Genomic DNA, 11,921 nt, shown 5'->3' on the forward strand with positions numbered 1-11,921 from the left:
GGGGCGCGGCACCACCAGGACTGGAAGTCACGGAAGGACCCCACGGAGGCTCGGGCAGCGCGGCCCTGCCCACGCCTCGGTTCTGGGCTGCAAACCTCCAGAACTGTCAGGGAAACGTTTCTGCTGTTTTAAGCTCCTGGCTCAGGGTTCTGCATGATAGCAGCCTGGGAAACTAACCCACTGAGACTCCACCCCTCCCACTGCCCCACCCACATTGACAGAGACCCCGCCCCTTCCCCACCCCCATCCATGTTGACAGAGGCTCTCCTGCCTGAAAACCCGCATCACGCAAAGAAAACCACACGGGGCGGGTGCCCTCGCACATCATCTGTATTGTCACATGAAATGCACATAACATAACAGTTGACTTGGAAAAGACCTATTAGGTCACACAGAGTCCGGCCCCTGGGGGCCAAAGTGGCACCGATGCCCACAGGCCGTGGGCTTTCCACGGCCTTGGCACTGGTCGGCACTGGGAGAGGCCAGCTTACACCTCAGACCCTTCCCAAAGTGAACTTGAGGAAGCGGCGGTGTCTCAGGGGTTCATAGCTACTCCACGAGAAAAGGGTTCTGTGGTCAAATAAGCTCAGGAAACATGGTACACGAGGTTCGACAGGAAGCTTCTTTGCGGGACTTGTCAGAGCCTTTATGACAATAACACCCCTTGTGAAGGTCTGACAGGGGGCAGAGTATGCAGCATTTCCCAAATTTGTTTGACCACAAAACCCTTTTTCTTCCCAGGCTGGTGGCCAGTGGGGCACCCTAAGCTATTGATGACCGTTAATGGCACCTGTGTTGCATGGGAGGTTGGGGGTATTTGGCCAGGCATTGTACTGTGGCATGGTGGGCACAGCCAAGAACTCAACAGTCACGATGATGAAAGGACAAGGCTCAGTCCCTCTCCTGCCATCTTGGTTCTCACCTGTTACCTGCCAGAGCAGACGCTCAGCAGGGCTGTCCCCACGCTGGGCCCTGGCCAAGGAGCAGGGCAGCCGCACTACCAGACATGCCAGTCACTGGTGGGCCCGCCTGCTGTCGCCAGGGCAGGTTCACCAGACAGAGATGATCATCTGACAGGTGTTGGAGGACATCCAGACCAGCTCCACCAGGCGGAACTGGAGGTAGCCGATGATGAAGCCCGAGACGACGTCCGTGATGTGGTGACGTCCGATCATCACTCGTGACAGCCCCACGCAGAAGGCCCAGAGCACCAGCAGGACACGCAGGGGCACTGCCAGCACCAGGTGGCTCAGGAAGAACTTGGACACCATGGCCGCACGGCTGGCATGCCCGGCGGGGAAGGCGTAGACGTCCATGGTGAGGTAGTCCAGGAGGCTGGGGCTCGTCTCGAACGGGCCACGCCGCTTGATGAGCTTCTGCATGCCGGCCACCGTCATGATGTCCAGGAGCAGGGCTGTGGGCAGCAGACAGGGGCCAGAGGGCTGTCAGTGCCTCCGCGTCTCCCCTCCCTCCCTCGCCTTCTTCACTCCCGCGTGGGGAGTCAGCACATTCCCACCGCAGGGCCTTCGCCTGTGCTGTTCCCCCACCTGGGAGCCCTTCCCTGGGATAGTCACGCAGCTCGCGCCCTCATGTCTTCCCGCAGAGATGCCTTCCCTGACCACCTGTTTACAGACGTCCTCCCCAGTCCCCCCCAACAGCATTTCTCAAGGCCCAACAAGTCACCCATTTTCTCACGAACTTCCCATCTCTCCTTCCCTCCAGTGCGCGCTCCAGAGGACGAGGCCCAGACGTGCTCCCCACGGGACGTGTTCAATGAGCTGCTGGACGAGAGTTGGGCATTGGGTATCCTGGGTCCGAGGGCCCCTCGGAGGATCTGTGTTCTGACAAATGGGACCCTGGGCTGGTGGCTTTTCTCAAAGGACCTCTACGAAGCCCCTGTGAACCCTGAGACAGGCCGTTCGTGTCCCCATTTCTTTACAGTGGAGGTGAAATCCATGTGACGTGCGACGAGGCGTTTTGCGTGCAGAGCGCAGTGGCATCGAGTGCATTCCCGGGATGCAACCCCCACCTTATCCGTCACCCCAAAGTGAGAGCCCGTAGCCATTAGTCAGTCACTCCTCATTCCCCTCACCCAACCCCTGGCAACCCCCAGGCTGCTGTCGTCCCCGTGGGCTCGCCCGCTCTGGCCGGAGAGGGAAGAGCCCGGGACGGCCGCCGCAGCCTGGCCCTGGGCTGGCCCCGGACTCCGCAGTGGCCTGCTGCTCAGAAAACAAGAATGAAAACCGAACAGAAACTGTTGGAATGAATGACGTGGTACATGTCCACTGCAGAGCATGTACGAAAGATTTGAAATCGCCGGTCACCCTGCCACCCAGAGGTCACCACTGTTCCAGGCCCTCCTGGCCATCTACAGAGCGTAGGTCTCACAAACGCGGTGACACGCTCCCGCACGCGTGTGGAAGCCTGCATTTGGAAGTTGCCACGCCGAATGGCCCCGGACTCCCACGGCTGTGGCCTATGCGGACCGAGGCTTGTTCCTCCATCGGTGAGCGCGCCGGCCACTCGGAGTGCCCCGAATACGCGGCGTCCCGGCTGGCGTGGGGCTCGTCAGGGACTGGAACCCTGGTCTGCCCTGGGCCTTCCCCCTCATCAGCCACAGGGCTGGCCGCCGTCCCTGCACCCTGGGGCATGCCTGGCAAGGAACAGGACGTAGGGGAGGGAGAGGCTGCCTGGCCACGAATTTCCATGGCAGCTTGTTCCCAGGACCCTAGGCCTCCCAGGAGACGGAGGCCTCGGAGGTGTGTGGCCAGCCTGCCTGCGTGCCCCAGACCCAGGCGAGGCCAGGCCCGGGCGGGGAGCCATATGGAGCTCGTGGAAGGTCACAGTTCCAGCAGGAGAGAGGGACCCGCAGGGCTGGAGGGAGGCAGCTGCTCTTGACCCCTGGTTCTCTGGGCCTAGCAGGGCAGCCGAACCACGGCCAGGCCTGGAGGAGCCAGCGGCCCTCTTCAGCCCGGTGAGGCTCCTCCCTCACCTGAGTGACAGGCCTCTCTGTCCCTTTGCTATGTGCCCCTGGGGGACCACTGGGCCAGCCTGGCTGCGGCTGGCCCAGCCCATTCTACGCCTGGTTCATTCATTCACTTGACCTCCAGTTTGGGGCATCGCTGGATCTCGAGTGTGTGAGGCATGGGCCGGACTGGGGCTGGCGAATGCTGGCGGGGTGTCACGTGGCTGAGGAGATGGGCAGCGACAGTTCTGAGTCCCTCTACGGGAGGGCTGCACCCGCAGTGTCGCCCTCACCACGTGGCTGCCGTTGGCGTGGAGGGCTGGCAGGAGGGGCAGCGTGGCACACTCAGACTGCCGGCCGGCTCTCCAGCAAACAGTGGCCTCCCCAGCCTCCTCGCCACCCGACGGCCCTGCAGGGCCACTGCCCTCCTCCGGCACGCAGCCGGAGTCAGTGTGACTGGATTCTGACAGTCAGCGCATACTCTGGGCCCAGAAATAGAAGCAAATGGCGCCGTCACTCGAGGCTCCGTGAGTCCTGTTCACACGGCCCCGCCGAGTTCCCTGACCTACATTCCCTCCTGGCTTCGGAGGGAGGCCAGCAGGCCCCAGAGGACAGGGCTGCCCGGTGGGAAGCTCACGGGCCAAGGTCAGGAGAGGGGCTGCTACCCGCTGCCTCTGACATGCTGTGTGACCGGGGTAGGTCACGTACCCTCCCTGGGGGCCCTTGCTCACTGCAGTCAACTAGGGCGGAGCGTCCGCACCTGGGCTCCAGAATCAGCGCCTCCTCAAGGCCGGCTACTGGCAAATGGCACGACCTTGGCGCGCCCAGTCCTTTGGAGCCTCCCTCCTCTCATCGACAGAATGGGGATCAGCCCAGAGCAGAGGCCTCCACAAATGGGGCCTGGGAGGCAGGGCTAGGCTCCGCCACCTCTCATGTCCTCTGGCCTCCGTCCCCACCGTCAGCTCCCCTCACTGAGCTGGGGTCTGAGATGCCGGGGCCCACGCCCCTCCCATGCAGGAAGCACAGCTGTTCCCCAGGCGAAGTCCTGACCCGACACCTGTCCCTGCCCAGGGAGCAGAGATGAGGCTCCCTGCGGGCTGGGAGGAGACAGGTTTGTGGGCTGTGTCCCTTGCTGGCTGGGGCCTGACCTTGCCTCTAGCCCCCCACTGGCTTCTGGAGGAGGCGGGGACCAGCTGGCAGTGCTGCGGGGCAGGGTAAACCCGTCAACTGTCTGCAGGGCACTTGGCTGCAGACCCAGGGAGGTGTCTGTTCCATCTGCAGGTATGTCCTTGGGAAATAGCTAGGGACATGCACCTGACTCACGGTCAAGGCTGTGTGCTGTGACGTTCTCCACAACACGGAGGGACCGCCCCCAGCGCCCCTGAGCAGCGGGCGGAGGGGCGGCCGAGCGCGGACGACGCGCTCCGACCCCTGCGGAGGACCACGCGGGCATATACTCACAGCCAAGTGGGGAAAGCCGTTTACCCAGCAGGACTACACAGGGTGCCATTTTTGTAAAAATAAGATGCAACCCTGTTTGCCTGCAGAGAAAAATGCCCGGAGGGCACCGCACTAAAGGTCAAGATTGCTGCTCGCTTGGGGGGCAGACTGAGGATGGTTTTTATTGTCTGTCTGTCATTCTGCACTTCAAATATTTCCTTACCACAAATACACAGCACTTGTGCACAGTTTTTTAAAGTTAGTTTACAAAAGACAGATATTGCATGCCTCCGCTTCTGTGAGGCGCGGGAAGGAGGGAATTCAGACGGAAGGTAGGTTGGAGGGCACCAGGGGCGGGGGAGGGGCTGTGCAGCGAGCGCTTGATGGGGACAGAGCCTAAGCTGAGAAGATGAGAAGGTGTGGAGATGAAGGTGGGGAAGGTTACACAACAGTGTAACTGGACCTACTGCCACCGAGCTGTGGGCTGAGGAAAGGCTAAGAGCTCCCTTGACGCCCTGCGTATTGTGGCTCACGTACCAAAAGCTGCATTAAAAACCCGCGCACAGTTCCAGAAGGACAAGCTCCTGGGGGGGGTGCTAGGGGCGGGCGGGTGGCCGGGCAGCCCTGAGGGCCTGTCTTGGCATCCCCTAGCCGGAGGGAGTCTGCAGGTGTGGGCTTTCTCACCTGAACTGTCGGGTGTCCGGGCGTCAAACGCGTGGGCAGAGAAGGCCAGCAGCTGGTTTATTCCCTCAGCTGAGCGCCAGGCCGCTGGGACCGGAGCGAGACCGGGGCCTGCCCACCGCTCACCCCTCCCTTCGTTTCTGTCTGAGCCGAGCCCTGAGCTGGTGGCACCCAGGGCGCCCACGGGGACTCCGACTGCCGCGCTCACTGAGCCGCTCTGAGGTGCTGAGCTGCGGAGCCCCGAGAAAGTGCAGGGGAAGAGCCCACTCTGCAGAGCTGGCGCGTGTCACCTCAGCAGCGGTGTCCCTGACAGCGAAGGCTGGGAGCGTCCTAAATGTGGTCAGTCAGGGGCAGCCCAGACGAGCCCTGTGGAGGGGTTGTCCCCTGAGCTGTGCCCGGAGCCGGGGCTGGCGGGCGGGGGTGGCAAAGCCCACAGAACAGCCCCTGCGGGAGGGGCTGCCAGCAGGAAGCGGGGCTGAGGGGAGGGGACGCTGGGCGACACCTGGGGGTGCTGGAAGGCTGAGGAAGCCGGTCTGGGTTCTGAACCCCTCACGCATGAAGGGACGTGGGGGGCCGAGATCATGATTCCAATGGGAGCTGCAGGGCCCAGCAGGCCCATCACAGGCCCTGAAGACGAGGCCAAGCTGGGTGAAGCAGCGCAGGGGATCGTCTGAGACGTACGACGTGTGAGCAGGTGCCCAGAGGGAAACCCAGCGGCCTGAGACCCAAACTGCAGTGCAGGGTATTCCTGGGCAAGGGGGTGGAGAAACATCCACTTTTCTCATTATCTATCCGTGTAATTTTCCTGACCACAAAAATGTATCATGAGCCCGGCTGGTGTGGCTCAGTGGTTGAGCGTCGACCCAGGCACCAAGAGGGCACCCGTTCGATTCCCGGTCAGGGCACATGCCCAGGTTTCGGGCTCAATGCCCAGTAGCGGGCGTGCAGGAGGCGGCCATTCGATGCTTCTCTCTTACATAGCTGTTTCTCTCTCTCTCTTTCTCTGGATTCCTCGCTATCTAAAAAATTCAATAAAAATATATTTACAAAAAAGTTTCATGAAATGGTGCTCAACATCACTGTTCATTAAGGAGGTGCAAATCAAAGCCACGACACCACGTTCACACCCACCAGGGTGGCCGTTACCCGAACAGGTGGGAGACCGCAGGTGCTGGCGAGGCTGTGGAGCCACGGAACCCTTGTGCAGGGCGGGCGTGGGTGTGAAACGGTGCAGCCGTCGTGGAAAACAGTCTGGCGGCTTCTCTACAAGCTAGAGAGAATCACCATGTGATCCAGCAACTCCGCTTCTGGTTCTGCACCCAACAGGACGGGGAGCAGGCACCCAAAAGGATGTTTGCACCCCCCTGTTCACGGCAGCATCATTCACAGCAGCCGGGAGGCAGAGCGACCCAAGAGTCCGCTGCCAGTTGGTGGATGAAAATAAATGTGGTCCAGCCACACAATGAACATTATTCAGCCTTCAAGGGAAGGAAATACTGTCACACGAGAACCTTGAGGACATGGTGCTGAGTGACAGAAGCCAGTCACAAAGGGACAAATACCGTGTGTTCCATGTATAGGAGGTCCCTGGAGCGGGCAAAGTCCTAGAGTCAGGAAGTGGATGGTGGGTGCCAGAGGCTGGGGGAGGGGAGGGGATGAGTGTTTCCTGGGGACAGAGCTTCAGTTGAGAAGATGAGAAAATTCTGGAGGTGATGGAGGTGATGGTTACACAACCATGTGAATGTGCGCGATGCTACAGAACTGTACACTTAAAAATGGTTAAATGGAGCCCTGGCCGGTTTGGCTCAGCGGTTAAAGCATTGGCCTGCGGACCAAAGAGTCACTGGTTCAATTCCGGTCAAGGACATGTACTTCGGTTGCAGTTTGGTCCCCGGTCCTGGTGGAGGTCGTGCGAGAGGCAACCAATCAATGTGTCTCTCTCACATCAATGTTTCTCTCTCTCTCCCCCTCCCTCCCACTCTGTCTGAAGATAAATGGAAAAATATCCTCGGGTAAGGATTTAAAAAAAAAAAGGTTAAAATGGCAAATTTATGTAATATATATTCCACCACAATAAAGAAATGACAGCCCTGGCTGGTTTGGCTCAGCAGTTAGAGCATCGGCCTGCGGACCAATGAGTCTCGGGTTCGATTCTGGTCAAGGGCATGTACCTCGGTTGCAGTTCGTCCCCGGCCCTGGTCAGTAATGCGGGAGGCAACCAGTCAATGTGGCTCTATCACATCGATGTTTCCCTCTGTCTGTCTGTCTCTCTCCCTCCCTTCCTCCCACTCTATCTGATAATAAGTAGAAAAATATCCTCGGGTGAGGAATAAAAAACAAACAAAAAAAAATGCCACAGGAGAAGAACGTATGGTTTTTACAACCAGGAAGATCAGAAGGGTGTTTCCATAGGTCATGGCAACAAGACACGGAGGCCACTTTCCGCCACGGACAGGCCCACGAGGAACCCAGGATGGGCTTGGTGAGCTGGGATGGGCCTGGGTCACCTGTCACCTGGCTCCCTCTGGGATCATCAAGCCAGGTGCTGCAGGGGACGGACAAGGGAGCTGCCGGTCATCTCGCAAGTGCAGAGCTTAAAGGGGACCTGGAGGGAGTCTGGACCAGGGTTCTTTGGACAGTGGTGACAGAGATGGTGATGGTGACAGTCATTGCTACACAAGCGTCAGCTGGCACGGCATGTGCCAAGCACCTTGTGTGCCATTCTTCAGTGATGGGTCCCAGCAACCCATTTAACAGATGAGGAAAACGAGGCTCAGAGAGGCAAAGTCACTTTGCCTGAGTTCCCACAGCAGGGCTGGGATTGGTACCCAGGTCCAGCTGACTCCGGACGGCAAGCTTCTGCCAGCCGCTAAGCCCCCTTCTGGCTTTGAGGTCTCGAGTCAGGGCAGCACACCCGGGGGGGAGAACGCAGCGGGCAGCACGGAGAACCTCCTCTTGGCCAGCTGGGACTCTTTCCAGGCCCCTTGGCTGGAGCCCTCATTTCCCAAGACTCCCGACTTTCCCCCAGGCCAAGGGGAGCCCATGTCCCAACAGCACAGGTACAGACCTCCGCTCCCGGCCCAGAGACTGCCCTCATTAACCTTCTGGGTGCCCTGGCGTTGGAGTGGGTGAGCAGGGCTGGGCGGGGCTCTCTCACGCCTCTGGGCCTCACAGTTCGCATAGCAGTGGCCTTGGCCATCCACTGGGCACATCCGTGGGCAACCCACTGCGCCAAGTGCTTTACCCCTAAATCCCCACCACAGCCCTGAAGCCCCATGGACAGATCAGGAAGCGGAGGCTCCGAATGGGAACTAATTTGACCAAGTTCACAGAGCAAGTCCGGTTCAGGCAACGACCCAGCTAAAGCCCAGCCTAACCTCAGAGCCTGTGCTCTAGAGCTGAAAGACCCCGAGGCACCCCCCTAAATGGGACGACAACAGAACCCTGCAGACCGACTCCAAAAGGGGTTTGCCATTTGGAGGACTTGGATTTGAGTCCCCAACCTACCACATTACAGCTGTGTGGAGTGGGCAAGTCCCTTAACCGCTCCGAGCCTCAGTTAACGCATCTGTAAAGTGGGTGTATTCATATTTACCTTATAAGGTCATTAAGAATATTTTTAAATCATGAAATATGGGACATTCATGGCATAGTACTTGGTACATAATGAAAATCAATAAACAAAGTTTTAAAAAACTTAAAAACGACTGTCATTCTCATCCAAGAAGAGAGGAATCTCCAGTCTGGTTCTTCAAACAAACACCTTTGTGCCCCCAGCAGCTGGTTGCTGGGATGAGCCGGGAACCTCCTAGCGAGCCGGAGCTGCCCCCAGTTCTCACCCATCGCCGACCAGCTGCATCGCCCTGTGCCTGCGTCCCCTCCTCCAAATGGGAAAGAACACTGTCCTTCCCCTCGTGGGGCTGAAGGAGGCTAAGGAGGGATGGTGTGATTTGTGGAGAACTGAACACACTGCGGATCTTACCCCCATCATCCGGAGAGGGGCCGTGCTGACGGTTCAGGGAGCGGGTTCTAGCACGCTCTCTCCTCCTGTTCTCTGACCCGGGCCACCTAACCCCCAAGGCTCAGTGTGAGGCTGCAGTGGGCCCTGGGGAGGCCACGGATAATGAGAGCAGGGTTTTGCCCCCAGAAACGCCCAGTGTGGTGCCTCCACCACCTTGCTCTCTACCTTCCCTCCCAAGTCTGGAAAGAGCACAGGCCTGGATGGCAGGTGGACCTGGTGCCAATCTCCAGCTCCTTTATTTATAGGGGCCTCAGTCTCCCAACCTGTAAAGTGGGAATGATGACAGCGCCAGTCACGTGGGACTGTTTATTCAGGATACACAACGAGCAACGTAGATAACTCGGTAACAACAGTGAGAAAACGTGGATGGTGCCACACCCAGCTGCCTCCTGCACGAAGCACCTGCCGGCTTCCTCCTCCCCGCGCCCCACCCACAGAGCAGCCATCCTAGACCCTCTGAGGCCTGAGTGGGGACATAAACGTTTCTATCGTAACTCCCTGGGGGACCACAGTTCTCAGTGGTCCAGCCCAAACCCTTTTGGAACTGGGACACCTCTCCAGTGTTTGCTTTGTCTGGGACCCCAGCCCACCTGTACCCCAAAGGGTGGCCATGCTGGGAAGGGTGAGGGATGGATATGGGTCCAGCACGGAAGGTGGGAGCAGAGATTCCCTAGACGCGCTGGGGACCTGGAGGTGCCTGCAGGGTGGCTGGCTGGAGGGGAGGGCCTGCCTCCCACGTGGGTCCCATGTGGCACCTGGCACAGAGCAGGGCTGAACGGAAGGACGTGGTGGCAAAGACTTGGTTAAAACAAACCAAAGACCAGCTTACCAGGCCTTCTCCTCCAGCGACTCACCCAGGGAAGTAGCAGGCATGGATTTCAGGAGGCCACAGTGTGTGGGTGCCCACACTGAGCCCCTGCACTCCTAGCCCTTATGGGAGCATCCTAGGCAGCTGCAGGGCCCTGGAGCCAGGCCGGGGCGGGGCAGCTCGCACGGCCCCTGTAAGCAGCCCAGAAACTCAAGGAGCCCAACCTGTGGATGGGAGTTACATGATGAGACACTCCACTCCGGGACCCCTGCCAGGACCCCAGCAGCCCCCCAGCTGCCTCGAGGCCACAGCCTCCGGTGCCCACCCGCAAGCTGGCTCTGGGGCCGTAGTTCCCACCGGGCCTCCACTGTGCAGCCCTCACCTGCGCATCCCCGGCTCTCTCTGTCCCGGCCTGTTTCTGGGGCACCCTTCCTGCCTAACCTCATTAGAATGTTCCAGTCTGTTTCCGAGGGCCCGGCTGGTCCTGGCGGGGCGGGCGGGGCGGGCGGGCGGCAGGTGGCAGGCACACTCACCCAGAAGCAGGTTCATGAGCACCTCCTGGCCGGCCAGCGTGCTGCTCTTCACCAGGCAGAGGATAGTGCCCCCGATCCAGGGGATGCCGTGGCCCGTGATGCCGATGAGCTTGACCATGGAGCGGGCGCTGGCCCAGGACGCGGCCCGGCCAGCACACACCCCCAGCCGCTTGGACATGCAGATGTCAATGGCCAGCAGGGAGTTGAAGGCGATGCCCTTGAAGGAGGGGTTCAGCTGCATGCAGTCCTCCTCGGGCAGCTGCTGGGACTGGCGCCGCTCCCGGGCCCCGTCGCCAGGGGGCGGGGGCTGCGCCGAGGGGCCCGAGGCCTTCCTACCTGAGCTGCGGGGCTCTGGGACCCCCTTGGGGGGCTGGTTCAGGGACAGGAACTCGGCCCGGTTGAGGACGTTGTTGCGGTCCCGGGCACGGGCCCGGCTCTGGGAGCCTGGCATGGTGACGCGGAGACTGCGAGGGCCGGTGCCAGCCCGGCTGCCAGGGCCTTCTCCCCGGGGCAGGAGCTGCCCCCAGAGCCCACAGCACCCGCCGCTCGCTGCCTTGTCCACGGCAGCTGTTAAATATAGAGTGGGGGACAGCACATGGCTGTTTACCTCTGTTTGCCACCAGGCTCCCGGGACGTCAGTGCCAGCTGGGCAGCCAATCGAGCCCCCCAACGCCGGCAGGCGCCAATGGAGCCACCGGGAGGCGGAGGAGTCCTGGCTGCGGCCACCGCCTCAGGCCTGGGCTATTTAAATCTTCCAATGGCTCGCTCTCCAGGCCTTGGGGGACTCTGGGAAATGTAGTCCTGCTGCTCCGGCCTCCGCTGTGCTCCAAGCCAGGGGCCCAAATGTGGGCTCCGGACTAAGCCCTGCCTTTTCCAGCTTCCCCCTGAGCGGCCCAGGCCCCTGCGAGCCAGGCTTGCCTGTCCCACTGGCCCGGGCAGCGTGGACTTGGTCCCACGGACTGGTCAGTGGGGCCCAGGCTGAAGGCCTCTCTGGGCTCCAGATGGAGTAAATGACGTCACTAGAAGCATCATCTTGGGTCTGCTGGGACCGGGCCCAGCCCCTCCCCTCTGTGACAGCATTTCATTAAGCTGCCAGGCTGGCCTTTTTTTTTTTTTTTTAATCAGTCTTGAATTTGGCTTCAGTGTAGCTATCAGTTCGATGAGAGGGCCATCTGTGAGATTTTATCTCCACTAGCGGGAGGGGTAATTCACTGGTCGGCAACGGATCTGCCCCTTGGAGGTGGCCTCCCTGGCCCTGAGCTTTGTGAAGGGCAGGAGCCCTCGAGCTGCTTCAGGAAGCCCATCTACAGTTACCGGGCACCTGGCACGGTGCTGGGTGCCTGGCGCAGGGCAGCAAGGGAGACTCCGTCCCTGCCCCCAGGAAGCTCACAGTTCAGTAGGGATTAAGCGAGTGACAAGGGAGAAACTGCGAGTGTGCAGATGTGTTGCAGGAATAGAACCAGGGCTCCCCCT

General features: G+C 60.2%; 1 protein-coding gene across 1 annotated transcript; it reads right to left on the bottom strand.

The window, feature by feature from the left end:
• Window positions 1-315: 315 nt before the first annotated feature.
• Window positions 316-11,195, bottom strand: PLPP7 (phospholipid phosphatase 7 (inactive)). Its single transcript, XM_036261208.1, has 2 exons — window positions 10,449-11,195; window positions 316-1,414 (listed from the first exon to the last, which is right to left on the bottom strand). The coding sequence occupies exons 1-2, from the start codon at window positions 10,897-10,899 to the stop codon at window positions 1,050-1,052; spliced, it is 816 nt and encodes a 271-aa protein (XP_036117101.1). The 5' UTR covers window positions 10,900-11,195; the 3' UTR covers window positions 316-1,049.
• Window positions 11,196-11,921: the final 726 nt, after the last annotated feature.

The sequence above is a fragment of the Molossus molossus genome, unplaced genomic scaffold (genome assembly GCF_014108415.1).
Source record: "Molossus molossus isolate mMolMol1 unplaced genomic scaffold, mMolMol1.p scaffold_m16_p_14, whole genome shotgun sequence".
Lineage (NCBI taxonomy): Eukaryota > Metazoa > Chordata > Mammalia > Chiroptera > Molossidae > Molossus > Molossus molossus.

Bases quoted from the DNA above. Each gene is read 5' to 3' on its own strand.
- PLPP7 (XM_036261208.1), bottom strand. From the start codon at position 10,899: ATGCCAGGCTCCCAGAGCCGGGCCCGTGCCCGGGACCGCAACAACGTC. The intron at 1,415-10,448 runs GTGAGTGTGCCT...TGCTGCCCACAG, and splicing joins GCTCATGAACCTGCTTCTGG to CCCTGCTCCTGGACATCATG.